The sequence below is a fragment of the Pelecanus crispus genome, chromosome 1, assembly GCF_030463565.1.
Source record: "Pelecanus crispus isolate bPelCri1 chromosome 1, bPelCri1.pri, whole genome shotgun sequence".
In the NCBI taxonomy this organism is placed as follows: domain Eukaryota; kingdom Metazoa; phylum Chordata; class Aves; order Pelecaniformes; family Pelecanidae; genus Pelecanus; species Pelecanus crispus.
In genome coordinates this window covers 80,664,234-80,680,337 of record NC_134643.1, presented here as the reverse complement: position 1 = coordinate 80,680,337, position 16,104 = coordinate 80,664,234, and the positions used below count along the sequence as shown (strand labels likewise).

Genomic DNA, 16,104 nt, shown 5'->3' with positions numbered 1-16,104 from the left:
GTGCAAGAAACTGGTAAACGTAAATCATAGATGTGATTTATTTTCTTCAAACTGCTTTGTCTTCAAAACTGTTACTTACCTACACATCTTGTTCCATCTTCATTGAGATGATAACCTCGGCCACAGCTGGGTGAGATTCGCTGGCAGGTATACGAGCCATCGGTGTTAATACATATCTGACCAGCTGGGCATGGCATGTTGGTGCTCAGGCATTCGTTGATATCTACAAGAGCACAAGTCAGTGTAACTATCTGCTGTCTGAAGATGTTTAATGCAAGATGCTTTCCTTATGTAATCTTTCAGAGGATTACATCCTGATGTAACCCTTCAGAATTTAAAAAGCTTTGCCCATAGAGAACACAACTATCCCTGTCATTTAGGTTCACCAATATAACGCTTCCAGGGTGAAGACTGGGAGAGGTATGAGAGGCCCTGATCCCACTGAAAAGCAGTGGAAATTGGGTATAGAACTCGTACTTGTTTAAAAGTCTTTGAAAGTCTCCCGTAAACATACAAAGAGATGTCAACAATTCAGTTCACCAGCTCAACCAGTTATGCTGCAGTCTGTGGGTTGTGGCTCTCAGTGAATGAGCTATTTGGTAGTATGTGTTCATATAGGTAGTAGCTGACTCCATTTTTACAGAGAGATAAACCACTCACAGGTATTCACCGTGAATAACTTACCTTGTCTTATGGTAAGTTGTCTATGCAAACACATAAGAATGCAAATAGCTTATTTATGTTACTCACAAGACTATGCAGCCCTCTACCATCCATCAAACGTATGTCTGGTTTTTTACAAACTGGACATCATATCACTTTGTGACAATGATATCTTTTGCCAGGTAAGAACCCGCTATAAAGTAAAATCTCAGAAAATGCAATGAGATAAGACTAAGCTGTATTAGAGTATGATCTGGTGTGGTGTATCTAGGCAAGAAGGTAAGAAACTCACTGTTAAGCATGGATAGCATGTGCTATTAGTTTGGGGGAAAGGAGTTTCAGAGTTGGGAATCAGTGGCAACAGGAGGTACTGAGGCAGCCTTTGCTACCTGGAAAAGTTAATGTAACTAAGACCTGACAGTTTGTAGGAGCAGCACTGTTTGTGAGTGTATGGGCTTGCATCCCATAACCTTCAGCAAAGTCTAGCTTCACGTGAGCATTCCTCTGCCTAAAATTTTCCCAACTGTTTCACTGGGATATTATCATCATTTTACACAGTGGTACTGTTAACTGTTGAAGAGCTACTGCCTCCCTGTTGGCATGGTATTAAGCAGAGCATCTAGCTTGCAAAATGCTGGCTGCCTGAAGATGGGGAAGGGTATGTCTTTTCAACCAGGCCTATCCCAGCTCACTAGAGTATAAAATTTTCAACTTACAATGACATTGGAAATACAGGAAAGTTTTCATACTTTTTCTCCCTCAACACCACATAGGGCAGCATTTGATTCACAATTTGTAAAATCAGCCTGTGAAATTGTTTTGGTAAATATTTTGAGCAAATGCATTTTAGGGGACATAACTATTGCTGCTGCAAATTGATGTGTCTTTGCTAATGTCAGTGAAGGCACGCTAACTTCTAACAACCATGGACCTGATGCTAGCTATGGCAGATATATGTCTTCAAAGGGTTTGTTGTGCACAAGCCCTAGCCCCCTTTATTTTAAAGGCTGCTATTTTGTTTTCAGCCTCAGTGTTTCCAGTGTCAGATTTCGGCACTACATGGTATGATATGGTCAGGAGAACAAGGGGTTGACAATGAGCTAGACTTGGCAGCTGCTGCCGCTCAGCCCGTTCCACAAGTCCAAAACACGCTACGCCACTGGGGGAATTCAAAGGTAAGTCGAGACTTGAAAATACTACTCAAGGGAATAACTGATAGATTTGTAGGTCACATTAGACAATTTCATTTAGAGTCTGCTGGAAACCAGTAATTCTAACGTATTTATATAAAGGTTATAATTCTGTTTTGTAGGAGTCCTGGAAACAAGGCATTAGCCTGACAGATTGCAATCAGTCTTTAAAATAAAACTCCTCTCCGTGGTGTATTATAACTGGCCCACCATTCTCATACATAGTAAGATTCTTGATAAGCTAAAGGGGGACAATTCTGGAAATACCTACATGCCTGTAGAACTACTCACACTAATATCAACAAAGTGTATTACAAAGGATGTCATAATTTACAGCTTTTTATACTAAGCTTTAGCTAAAACCTTTTGGATAGAGAGAGATAAAACATATCACAGATTTTCTACAAATTTTGTTTCAGATAAAATCCCCAAAGACTTAATGAAAATGTTCAAATGCAGCTAAGTGCCTTAGGTAACCAAGTCTCATTAAAAACAGAGAACTAGTATGCAAGTCTTTTATTTAAATGGTTTTTGTCTGTAAATCTTAGCTGTGGGACCAAGCCTGCCTTTAAAAAAGAAGCAGAAAAAACACATAGCAAAGCAATGCATACACACATGAAGAATGACTTGAGAAGCTCAGAACTCACTCAGTGAAACTACAGCTTATCTCATAGGCACCACTTAAGTATTCACTGAAATAAGGATATGTCTTACCAATACAGTTGCCTAGCGCATCTTGTATAAACCCATTCATGCACTGTAGCTTGGGTCGGCAACGGAAAGATCCGGGAGTATTCTGACAGATAAAATCGGGGGGGCAGTTATGAGTACCAGTCTCACATTCGTCAATATCTGGTACATCACAAAAAAAAATTGTTAGCAGGAGTTTGACAGAAGCTTTTTCATCATATTTAAAACATGACATAGTTAAAAACGTCAGACAGATTAATCCTCAGCCTATCTTCATGCAATTCAATGCAGTGAGCCAGGATCAATCTGACCTACTACCTCAAATAGAATCTCAGTAAAAACAGGTTAAGTAAGTTAAGGTTTTCTTATTATTTTGTTATTTACATTATATGGGGGGGAGGGGTGTTTATTATGCTTTACAAGTTTAGTTCGCACAACTAAACAATTCAAAACCTCCAGCATCATGTTCAGCAGTGTTCAGCACTGATTCAGCAGTGTGCTTATACATGGGCTCAGCTTTGAAGTCAGTAAGATTCAATTATATGTCCAAGTGTCATTTTAATTTTAACCTTAGATCCAATACAGACATTGCTTGATTCTCATCCATATTAAGGCTTGCAATATCCTTGCATTATTGTGCTTTAAAATGCACATAAATATGATTTCTGCACACCCTAATATTCCATTCCAGTTCAGAACAGACAATAAATGTTTGTGAATAAATTACGATTCACATAAAGCAGACAAGGGCTAATGAGGCTTCATTCATGAATGTAACCCTGTCCATATAAAAGCAGCTATAATTTAGTGTTTGCCACCCTGCAATGGGATGAAATCTCCTGAAGCTTTTAAAATACAGAAACTTTCTAGCAATAGGATGCCTCATCTTTCCCATTTATGCAGTTGACACCACAGTAACTGCAATTGCTTATCCTTAGAGCTTTGTGAGACTTAAATAATGATTGTAAAACCCATTTTAAGTTTAGGATGGGTTAATACTGAAGTGGGTTCAGCAGGGTTCTACATGTTGCACAACTCAGTCATTTTATTTGGCATTTAAAAATCATACACAAAGATTATTCATTTTCTACTTTCATCGCTATTAACATAATATTAATAATTAAAATTAACATATCCAGATAAAAAATTTCTAACATTAATGACACGTATAATTTACTGTCTGTACTCCTTTTTTTCCACCAGAGAAAGATTGCTAATACTTGCTGGTAAGCTATTTGTTGGCCTAAATCTGATGTCATTCAAATCAGCAGAAATTTTACTTCAAAGGGATCAAAGTTAGACCATGATACTTTGAAAAACATTGTCTATATGTTCTGCAGGTTTTGTGTTGGAGTTTGTTCGTCAGCTTTTTTATTCAATCTATTATTCATCACTGATCAGTTCCTACAATAAAACCTTACCCAGAATTTTGGTTGAGTTTTACTCAGTGGAATGAAATTAGTCTGTTTATAGACAATTCTAAATTCTGGGGGAACAGATTTTCTCATAGTGGAAACCAATTCCGTATCAAATGGAGTTTGCTGCTAATTTATATCTCTGCAAATGTAGCATGTCGGATGAAGTTATGGGTGCACATAACAGCACACTTTGAGCTAGATGCAACTTGAAATCAGCCATTACTGTAGTAAATAAAACTATTACCCTTGTGTTCAAACATAGCTAGTCAAGAACAGTGCTTTTAACCCTTTTTCATTTTTAAATTCTTAAGAATGTTGTGATTAAGAAATCAATCCCTTTGTAACAAATTTAAACCTCCTGAGGATAAAGGCTTACTTTTTTTAAAAGATGCATCTATCTTAGCATTTTCAAATTGAGTCACCTGGTCACTCCACTTGCCATGCTTCATTTCACACTTTGAAGTTGTGCAAACTTAATTTTTTCAGGTGAAACTAAACCATTAGATACGCTCCAGGAGCAGGACTTAGGCACTCCACTCACTAATGAGCAACCAATTCACCAATTCACAGGACCGGACTAGAGCTAGCCAGAAGTAAACACCAGAAAAATGTCTATAGTGTGAGTGCTGGGCCTCCAAAATCAACTGTTTCAGTCCCCAGCCCATCTCCTGTCATGCAACACAAATTACCAGTGTAAGATAAATGTAGTTATCTCTCCTGGAAGTCTTTGTAGTAGTCCACAGACAGCCCGATCTGGTATCTGCAAGGTGACAGGTGGCAAACTACTGTCCCAGAAGAACTAGTACTGTCTGTGTGTCCCTGTGTAACTACAGCTTACATGTGTATTTACCAAAAGTAAAAGAGTATGACATAATGATGTACTTATTTTTTTACTTAAGTCTGGAAGATTTCGGTTTCTCTGCACAGGACGTACCTTTGCAACGACTGTCATCAGTTAGTTCATAACCAGTTCCACAGCTCGTGTCCCGCTGACAGCGAAAGGATCCTAACGTATTGACACAAGTTTGTCCAATCCCACAGCTGTGTGTCCCAGTGATACACTCATTAATATCTAGAATATGAAAAATTATTTTTTTAAAAAAAAGAGTAAATAAGAAACATGAAATCACTGGGAAGAGATGAGATCAAAGGCTAGCTGTGGGCACACCTCTAACCGGTCATTACTTTGAGCATCAGGATACAAAGAATGGTGTGGATTTGGCCTCACCCTCACTCACCCACTACGTGGCTACTCATCTCTGTTCTCAGAGCGTGAGCCAGTAAAGATATTTTGACCCCGCTGGTAACAGGACTTGTGACTGCTGATTCACTGTACTTAAGAAAGAAGAAGTTGTGCTGAGTGAGAGCAAAGGGCCAACATCATCTGACTGATTCCGGTAGCAGATGATTATACGGACTAGATGAATGAGGCAAACTTTCAGAAATCCTCCCCTTGCTCTGCCTCCCACCCACATACGACTTAGGGACTCCCTGAGCCACAGGTTGCAACTTTCTATTTTATAGCTACTGGTAGACATTTCTTTTGCAATTTTTTTTCTCTTTGAATGTCTAAGAATATTTGGCATCCACGTGTATCAAATGCAAAAGTTCTTCCTTTTTATATTCCACGCTAGGTTAGTGTTCATCTGACCAAGCATCAGTATCTACTTCATATCCTGAAGTTTGTATCTGAGCTACTTACCTAGCCCCCCTTTTCTGTCAATGAGAGAAAAAGGCACTCCTGATGAGTAATGCTTTTCATCCTATAATAGCTATGCAAAATAGGCAAGATAAACTGTGCCCTTGAAGTGCTTGTTTCTCTCAGGTAGCAACAAAAGGAGCCCAGGCTAACTAGCGCAGAAGCAGATGTCTACATTGCACATATCTTAAGTCAAGTGCGATAAGCTCTATCCCAGCCCATTTCATTTGATATCCCTTTAGTTGTTCTTCTGCGAGAAACTTAACAATTCTTCCCCCTTGACTATTCCCATGACACTCATGATATCCAAGACTTTCATCCCTTCTGTCAGTTGTGTCCTTAACAAGCTAAAGAATCCTACTATATTTCAACTGCCTTATCAATTACTATCTACTACTATAAAAGAGAACAGGTATTTTATCTTGGTTTTATTCACAACAATAAATTCAAGATCTTCTGCCTCTTCTCCACGCTAAACCCTTTACCTGTTCTACTGATTCTTTCTTAACTCAATCTTCCCACAACTCTGATTCCAACATTCTGTTTAAATCAACTTTTCATGATCTCACCTCTTTCCCCAGTTGGCATAAGCATATTCTGATCTCTTCTGTCTGGATCTTTTTTATCTATTCTTTCTCTTTTAAAACAAGGATGTCAGTAATCGAGGCAATGGTTTTATTTCTTTTACCTTCACAGTTGACACCGTCTGGTTGAAGCTGATACCCAACAAAGCAGGAGCAGACATAACTGGATCCCGTGTCTCTGCACTGCTGAGAGCAGGGACCACCACCTAATTGGATATTTTAAGAAGTCTTATATAATTAAGAGGCTCTTCACAGGAACTGAAAGAAACCATTGATTTACAGGATGCTTGCTGACTTATTTAGAAAAAGAGATAACTAAACACACAGATATACAAAAGAAGGAAAGGGCTAAACACTGAAGGAAGTGTTTGTAATCACTGGATTCTTTTAGCTCTAAAAATGAATACAAGAAGGAAGTAAATTAAGGAGTCGCTCATAGCCCATCATTGTTAGAAGTTAAAGGGAAAATGCTGATGCGCTCAGACATCTCCTTAGGTTTTGGCTGGGAAATTAAAACTTTGGTGATTACTGTACAATAAGGAAGACAAGATGCATCACCATAAGTTAATGAAACATCTTCACTAGTAGCTGCATTAGGCTTTATTTTTAGCCCATCATTGACCGTACTCGTGAATTAGCTATAGCATGTGCTCTTTTCCTACTCAGCAGGCAGGAAACATGAAAGGGAGAAGAGCGTGACAAAGGCTTCAGAGAACCTAAAGGAATCAAGACTTACTACTGGGGTACTAAGGACCTAGTAAAGTGTGTGCAGGGGTCACAAACAATGTGAAAGAGAGCTGGGGTTATTGTGGCAGACAGAAAGAGAGGATACTATACAAAATTTACACAAAATATGGCTCGTCATTAAGAAAATTTACTTTGTCTGATCTTGTTAAAAAATAATTATTAAAAACATCTAATATTCTCATAATAGAGAAAATGTTATATACTTCCAACTATTTGTTATAAGAGTATTGATATTCTTAGTGCAAATAGCACCTGTCTTCCTCCGTTTTTCAGAATGGCTGGATAGGCATTAAAGAAAAGGTTTCAGATAACCACAATCAATGTGGGCAAATGAAGCTAAAATACTTTAAACTTTTGAGTGAATTAAAGTAATTTTTTAAAGTGCAACAATTTCTAATGAGGACAGGGCCATTAATACACCACAGCAAATTAGGTCTGTACACAATACTGGCAAAGGCAACGACATTAGAAGGAACAATAATCTTGTGGTTAAGATGGACAGCTACCGCTTTCTGAACCTCTGCTAATACTGCGAGTTCCTGTCAGCCACCGTAAAACCTATTGTGGAGGTGCTGGAAGAACAGAATTAATTTCCTCATGTACCATGAAGGTGCTCCAAAACAAACTGCTGGAAGTTCCACTGCCTAGGAAATTCAAGTTTCCCCTGGTGAAGATCAGAAAATCACAAGTAATTTTGGCATGCCAAGTTTATCAGAAAATATACTGTAGACAGAAACTCTGATTTGTAATTAGTCATACCAATCTGTCTCTTGCAGGCAGCTGATTAACTGACAAGCACAACAACTGATTACATAAAGAAATAATGCTAGGAAAATATATAACACATTTTTCTATGTCATCTCTTGTAATTAGCAGCTGGAGACAAGGAAGAGAGCCAGTGTCGGCTTTGACTAGCTAATGACCTAGTAGACATTTCCATCCTCTCTAGAGTGTAATAGCTATACAACATGCAGCACAGTAAATCATCTCTCAACTGGAATATAAGTCTATTAAATTGATTTTATCCTAAATAAATTACTTAGTTCTGAAATGCTTGTAGAAAATAATAAATCACTGCTGCTTTAAGTTTATAGACATGTAAATCACATGTGACAAGCAATAAATCAGAATACTTAGCAGAACAATATCCCAATAACACATTCTTCCCAGAAGGCAGAACAGCCTGACTAATGAGGACAATAGTCACTTTTCTTCCTTTTTTTCAGGTGATGCATCTCAAAAGGAAGCGAGTTTCATTTCATATTCAATCACCCTGATCATCCCAAGAGGAGACTAAAAGAATGCACATATTTAATATAAGATCCCCATGTTCTGAACAATCCAGAGCACTCCACGGGTTCAATGAGTAACACCTTTGAGGTATTACCCACTGGAAGTTAAATAAAAATTAAATGTATAGTCCAAGCTTCGGTTGGGTAAGATAAACTCCACTATGGGAGACAATGCCTCTGTTGTATTTAAGAGCTACTGAGGCATCACATAATGGCCTACTATTTCTTAGAAAGGATCTTCATTCTGTTATTTTTACCTGTAACTAGCCTAGGCAAAAGGTTTTGGCTAATCTCTAGATCTAAGTTTGCTTCACTTTTATTGGAGGTAATCACAAAAGAGCTGGCTAACAGGACTAGTCACCTGACTTACCTCTGCAGCCATCATGCAGATAAGGATCTTCTTGGTCTAGTTCCTCCTTTGAAATTTCAACTAAAAAGAGGAGAGACAGGCATTAGAGGAGAAAGCACTTTTCTTCTCACAGTAAAAAGCTGCCTGCTTGGGATGGGACTCAGACTAGGGTTTTGGATAAACCAGGACAAAATTAAAAAGCATTATTTACATATTTTACAGCTATTTCATACTTAAATTTGACATTCAAATGCATATGGCCATGGGGCATTTTCCACCTGACTGATTCAATATGAAAGTCACGCTGTGATCATAGATTACTTATGGGCTGAGATTTTCAAATGCAGGTTCTTAACATTAGGCTTTTAACCAGAGCTTAACCTCATTTTCGTAAGACATGTTGTTGAGGCATGCTTGGCTTCCACTGACTTTATAGTAGCTTGGGGTACTCACAGTTTTAATGAAAATCAGATTAACCTCAGTTATTTATTTAGACTTCATTCCAAAAAGAACTCCACACCCAACTTCTGGGCACCTACTTATGGCATTCTTTCATATGTATTTCATATACCTTGGAGAGTTTTGATCAGTGGGACTTCTGCTATGTGCCTGTGTCCTGAGTGTTCTTTCTCTCCACATGGCGGACATAAAAGGGCTGAATACATCCACTCCCTGCACCCATTGCTTGCCCAAAGGACTAGCTAATGGACTTCCTCCAATCCCGCCACTTTGAATGCAGGGGAAATGGTAGGTTGGGTAGTGAGATGTGTAAAAACACAATCTCAAAATACTCTGGTTATTGAATAGGAAGCTTAGTCTTATTTCAGTGATTGTCCATAAGCCCAATGAACCAGTGGTCACTTACAAGCAAATGATACATCATGGATGTGAAAGCATTTTTTTTGTGCAGTGGCACAAGGCTGGGTTGGTACAGTGAGTCCTCAAGCCACAGGCGTGCATTTTGGTCACACAGAAGCTAATGAAATCAGTTTGCCCAAGTCTGGTCTGATTTTGTAGAGTTCTCTGGGGACACAGTACCAGAGATTACTCTTTACGTGACTAAGAAAGCATCAAAAAGGGAGTCAGCTTGCCTTACCCTCTGCAGCAGAATGCCTTGCATGTCTTGCTATTGCATAACACAAACGCAAGGTGCTAGTCCAAGAAGCTGCCTTACAAAATGGAGACTGATCTCCCCTTCATGACTAACAAAGGTGTTCATGTTGCTTGCTCTGCCTTTCTACAGGCAATTTTTACTGTCGATACGGGTATTTGACATATGTTCAACCACCTGCTTGTTTCTTAGTTTAATGATGAGAACTTTGTCCTACCCTGCTTGTTGACATAGACCCATCTTTGCAATGCATAATGGTTATTATGTGTGCCATAATAACCATACTAACCATAGGCATGATGGTTATTATGTGTGCCACTTGCCCACAAGGGTAACTGGGGAAATACTGTACATTGTGTTCACAACTCTGGATTTTCAGGTGTTGATATATTTCTCATGTCATGCAGGTACACTGAGTCTGCAAATCCTTTTTCTGAGCAGAGTGGTCTAAGTACAAGGTATCTATCAGTCCAGTCACTTCACCCAGTGCTAATGGACAAGGGGGATTCCCCTGCTGAGACAGCAGTACACAAAGAAACTGGCAGGGCATTTCTCAATGTTACTTGACAAGGGTGTACACTGACATAAGCCAGGTTTGAAAGACCTGAAACAAGTCTGATAACACACTGGCTCAAGCAGACCAATGCAAGCTTTTTGTGGTGGGGTCTGGGTTTGAGTGATTGATTAGGATGATGTCTCCCAAAATCTGTCACTGGTGATCTGCAAGCCAGACTACATGTTTTCAGTGGTCAGCTGCTCATGAAGAAGCCAACACTATACAGCATATATTTTCTGCAGTTTCAGGTCTGCCTGCTAAGTGAAAGAGGCAAAAAAACCCCAAACACAGGTCTGTAAGGGTCAATATGTCCACACTCATTCTCTTCAGCTCTGTGGACTAGGTATGGAGAAGAGTGTCAGGAGCTGCTGCCATCTAGACACCCCTCTCTTCTGATAACATCAAAAGAACTGCAGATACCGTGTTTCCTGGAAATGTTCAGTTCTCCCAGACAGTCCAGGCATTTCAAATGCCCCCAATTTGTGGGCATTTGCTTCTCACACAAAAGACAACATTTGAATTATGCTGAGCTGGCAAAGGCCATCTGGCTTTCAAATCCAATTAAAAGAACTACTTGTTGATTTTCCTTTTAATTAAGAATTCATCAGTGGCAAAATACTATTAAAAACTAATAGCTTATACTCAGTCTCCAAGGTAAGATCGTTAGTGGCCAAAATAATCTGTTTTATAGTTAATTTCTGACACGAGGAACTGAGTGACCACTTTCAAGCTCTTTCAGCCTCCTGTGGTATACAACGTTTCAGCTATCACTAGCAAAAAAAATGAGGTCCAAAACTTGCGTCATTAAATTACTCAGAGATCTCAAGTTAGAGAATTCCAACAGAAATAATTTAAAGTACAAGCACTCCTTGTACCCCATATAATTTTGTGTCTCACTCTTTTATAATTTGCAACATAAAATACCTTGCTCCTTCTTAGGAGCATCATCGCTGATGGACTCATCAATGCCTTCTTGACCCTTCACACAGCAAGCTCTGAAGACAATTCCACACTGGTATCCTATCTTTGGGTTGGGTTCACAACTCTGTCCTTGAACTTGGGCAGCCTTTCCCAGCAAACAACAGTAACAACACATCTGTTTAAAAAAAAAAAAAAAGGTCAAATCCTAGCCCTGAACAAATGAATACAAATTTTGTCAGTAGTGTCAATAGTGTTATCTCACGTTGGCAAACCGATGGAAAATTTTCTGCAAACTCTTTAAGAACACCCAGTATACTTAGGCTCAGACATTTTAATCTGTAGTTGAGTTCAGTGAGGTCTGCATCTGGTCTACATAGAGCCAAGCACAGAACCTGGATCCAGTTCTCACAAATATTGTGTATATGTGAATGTGTATGCAGGGTGATGTGGAGGACCAGAATGGTCCACATATGTATATGGAATTTCATTGCTCCCTGCCTGCATAGCCCAGTTTCAAACACCAGCAAACAGTGGGAACTCTTAACACCTCTGCTTCCCTTTTGTGTCCAGTTCAATTAAACTGGGACACGATCAATGAAGTGCATGATTCAGTGTATAATTAAACTGCCTACTCAACTTCCCAGCAAAAAATACCCCTCTCTGAACTAACAGACAAACAAGCGAACAAACATGATTCATCCAAGGTTAGTGTTAACAGGTCATAACGAGAAGCTATTCTGCTCTGAAAAACAGACTACATAGTCAAACATTATTTAAAAGCATCACAGTCCTGACATGGCTTCCAGCAGTGAAACATGATCCACCTCTCAACAAGGTGAAGTGCTGGGTCCTGCATTTGGGTCACAACCACCCCATGCAACGCTACAGGCTTGGGGAAGAGTGGCTGGAAAGCTGCCTGGCAGAAAAGGATCTGGGGGTGTTGGTTGGCAGCCGGCTAAACATGAGCCAGCAGTGTGCCCAGGTGGCCAAGAAGGCCAACAGCATCCTGGCTTGTATCAGGAATAGTGTGGCCAGCAGGAGCAGGGAGGTGATTGTCCCCCTGTACTCAGCACTGGTGAGGCCACAGCTCAAATACTGTGTCCAGTTTTGGGCCCCTCAATACAAGAAAGACATTGAGGTGCTGGAGCGTGTCCAGAGAAGGGCAACTAAGCTGGTGAAGGGTCTGGAGCACAGGCCTTATGAGGAGCGGCTGAGGGAACTGGGGTTGTTTAGCCTGGAGAAGAGGAGGCTGAGGGGAGACCTTGTGGCTCTCTACAACTACCTGAAAGGAGGTTGTAGTGAGGTGGGTGTTGGTCTCTTCTCCCAAGTAGTTAGTGATAGGACGAGAGGAAATGGGCTCAAGCTGTGCCAGGGGAGGTTTAGATTGGATATTAGGAAAAATTTATTCATGGAAAGAGTGGTCAAGCATTGGAACAGGCTGCCCAGAGAGGTGGTGGAGTCACCATCCCTGGAAGTGTTCAAAAAATGGGTAGACGTGGCACTCTGGGACATGGTTTAGTGGGCATGGTGGTGTTGGGTTGATGGTTGGACTGATGATCTTAGAGGTCCTTTCCAACCTTAATGATTCCTAGGTTTTACTTTCATTAAAAAATAATCCAGCCACCAAGCCAGGAAACATGAAATTATCACTCTACCCTTAATTGGTTTAGTGGTGGACTTGGTAGTTGTTAGGTTAATGGTTGGACTGGATGATCTTAAAGGTCTTTTCCAACCTAAACGATTCTATGATTCTACTTCTGTCCAGTGGTGGATGCTCTGGTTTCATCACTAGCATGTCTGGTATATTTCCATCTTTTCTGGCTTTTCTGAATGACTTTAGAAATAAATACTTGATGATCTCTTCCAAGAATTGCAACATTTCTGAATATTTATCCTGTCTAACAAGTCTAACATTCTCCTGAGGCATCTTTCTCAAAGTTTTTAACATCTGTCTATAATTTTGTTAGGTTTCCAATTTTTACAACCATAAATTAGAAGACAGAAATAAAAACTGAGCTGAAGATTCATTGTTTGACTTAAGCTTGTGTATTTTTGATAACCAACTCTTATTTAAGTTACTGAATACAGCTGATGCCTTGCCAAATTTTGACATTATATATGTCTGGATATCCTCACTGGCTTCTACTGGTAGGCATATGAATTGACTGAATCTATTGCTTTGTCTTTTCACACAATGCTAAAATTTGGAGTTACAGAGTTTCTCTGGATTTTTTTGTAAAGAATGATCATTAATCTTGCCATTCTTGAAGTACTGAATAACCTTATGTTCTTTATTTCTTCCAGGTTGAGCCACCGCTTGAAAAACCTCTGTCTCCAGCTAATGTGAATCTTCAAGTACAGAGCTTGCTAAGTCTTGCAATCTCTGTAAGAAACCGTATCTTCATTTAACATAACTGTATGCACTGAACCATTTGTTCCAACCTGTATTTATTCTAACTGTGCATGATGCATCTTGATTTAACATCTTGATAATAATTTATGTTGCTATACCACAGCCAAAATGATCCAGAGATGTAAAGTGACAAATGCTTTCTTAACTGATATTTATGGTAACTGGCTTTTAATATTGACCCTAGATGATTCTGCACTAGCAGTCTGTCCTGGTTTCGGCTGGGATAGAGTTAATTTTCTTCCTAGTAGCAGGCACAGTGCTGTGGTTTGGATTTAGTAGGAGAAGAATGTTGATAACACACTGATGTTTTTAGTTGTTGCTAAGTAGTGCTCATGCTAGTCAAGGACTTTTCAGCTTCCCATGCTCTGCCAGGTACACAAGAAACTGGGAGGGGGCACAGCCAGAATAGTTGATCCAAACTGCCCAAAGGGCTATTCCATACCATATGATGTCATGCTCAGTATATAAACTGGGGGGGGTTGGCTGGGGAGGAGCGATAGCTGCTCGGGAAACTGTCTGAGTATCAGTTGGCGGGTGGTGAGCAATTGCATTGTACATCACTTGCTTTGTATATTATTATTATAATTATCATTATTATATTGTTATTATTATCATTACTATTTTATTTTATTTCAATTATTAAACTGTTCTTATCTCAACCCAGGAGTGTTTCTCACTCTTACTCCTCCAATTCTCTCCCCCATCCCATCGGGGTAGGGGGAGTGAGCGAGCAGCTGCGTGGTGCTTAGTTGCTGGCTGGGGCTAAACCACGACACAGTCCTTAAAGGCTAACATTTCCTGTTCAACTAAAGAAAAAAGACTGAGAAGCTAATGAATGGCCTTGTGCTCAGAGCATGCCCAGGACTCTGTAGACCCACATACGTCTCCACATACCTCGCCTGTGAACCTGGAAAGTCACCTTTTCTTTCAGTTCTCCCACTGTGGAATGTTAATAACATAGCAGTGATATGGCTAGTTTAACTTATGTTCATGGACCACTCTGGTATTGAGACACAAAGCAGTATGTCATTATAACTATCACTATCCTGCTAAGATTAATCTCAACATTTTCTTTTTCACACTAATTTTTTCAGGTTTGTTAGCCTATTCTGAAAGACTTTGATCTTTTAGTCCTGAGTGCAGTCTAGACTCCATATTAGTTCAGTTCGAGATGCGTTTGCAGACATTTTCCAAAGGTTGTCAGCTGCCCAGAGGCATGTTGCGATGACCATTCGCCCATTTGCTAGAACCATTGCTGCCTTCATGGATGGTACAACCTAACGATCGAGTTATTACAAACTTTCACTGCCTGTAAGCCTTTGCCTCTTAAAAGATCCCAATAATGATGTCAAACATTTTTTCCTTTACCTCTCCCCTGTTATTAGCAGAAGTCCATGCAGCTTCAAAGCCATGCCTTGATCTTTGTGTTAGGATAGAAATCTGGGTCCTACTTGAAGTCCTATGATCACCTGACTGCTCTTATACCTTCCCTTCTCACAGAAAGGAATAAAGATGGAAGGAATAAAGGAATAAACAGTTGCATGTGAGAAGTTTGAAGTTTTATTTTTGGTGTGATTAGGAAGCACCTGAAATTGCTTTCATCAATAAACTCTCTTAATTAGTTAAATTTTATAATAGTTCTTTATTATTTATGTCACCATTTAAGTTACCAGATGTGGAAGGGTGAACCATGTATTAACGTTGCTTTTGTGTATCTGTCCACAAGAGGTCTCTCACTTGCTGAAATCCAGACTAACTAGTAGATGCTATCAAAAACAGACTGAAAAAAATACAAGTCAGTCAGTGGAATTTTTCAGAACTTTTGAAGATCTGAACAAAAATAAAAAATATGTTTAATAGTCCAAAGCAATAGAACTTTTGTGCTCACCTAATACACACAACCAAAGTATTTTTGACAGAACTGGGGAGATACAGCCGTATCGCCATCTTTGGAAAAAGAAAGTACCTATGACAAATTTTGGGGAGAATGTCCAAGCACCTTAAAGAAGGTGAAATTTCTACAAGCTTCACTCCTTTTTGCAGGGCTGTTGTGGTAGAAACTTTCATAAAACCACTTCTACATCTCCCGTATCAGCAACAAATCTGGAAATTGTTTACTGTCTTTTGATGAAGATTTTAAAGATTAATTTTGCATCCTTTTTTTCAAGGCAAGAAAAGCTATGCTTCCAAAAAAATGGAGGAGTAAAATTATGCCCATTATTACCTATGCCTACCACCTTTAAGTGTAAAAGCTGAGGCAAATGTTTTCAAAATATGGTCTTTTTATCTTCTTTCCAACTGCAAGTTTTGGATTCAAAAGAAAGATTAGCTGCCTCATTTGCTGCAAAGTGCTGCGATTAATCCTACTAATTGAATTACTAAATCAGTATTTCTGCTTCCTTGAAGGAGACAAAGAGGATCCAGAAGATTTCCCGTGCTACCTAAGCTGAACTAAAACAGACCAACTTAGG

The 16,104-nt window shown here is 39.4% G+C and overlaps 1 protein-coding gene across 1 annotated transcript in view; it reads right to left on the bottom strand.

Moving 5' to 3' along the window:
• FBLN1 (fibulin 1) overlaps nt 1-16,104 on the bottom strand; it is an 82,368-nt gene that overhangs the window by 41,000 nt on the left and 25,264 nt on the right. The window contains 6 exon segments of the mRNA XM_075707576.1: nt 80-223; nt 2,568-2,705; nt 4,896-5,033; nt 6,349-6,450; nt 8,654-8,713; nt 11,224-11,395. Coding sequence (XP_075563691.1) covers nt 80-223; nt 2,568-2,705; nt 4,896-5,033; nt 6,349-6,450; nt 8,654-8,713; nt 11,224-11,395 — 754 coding nt within the window.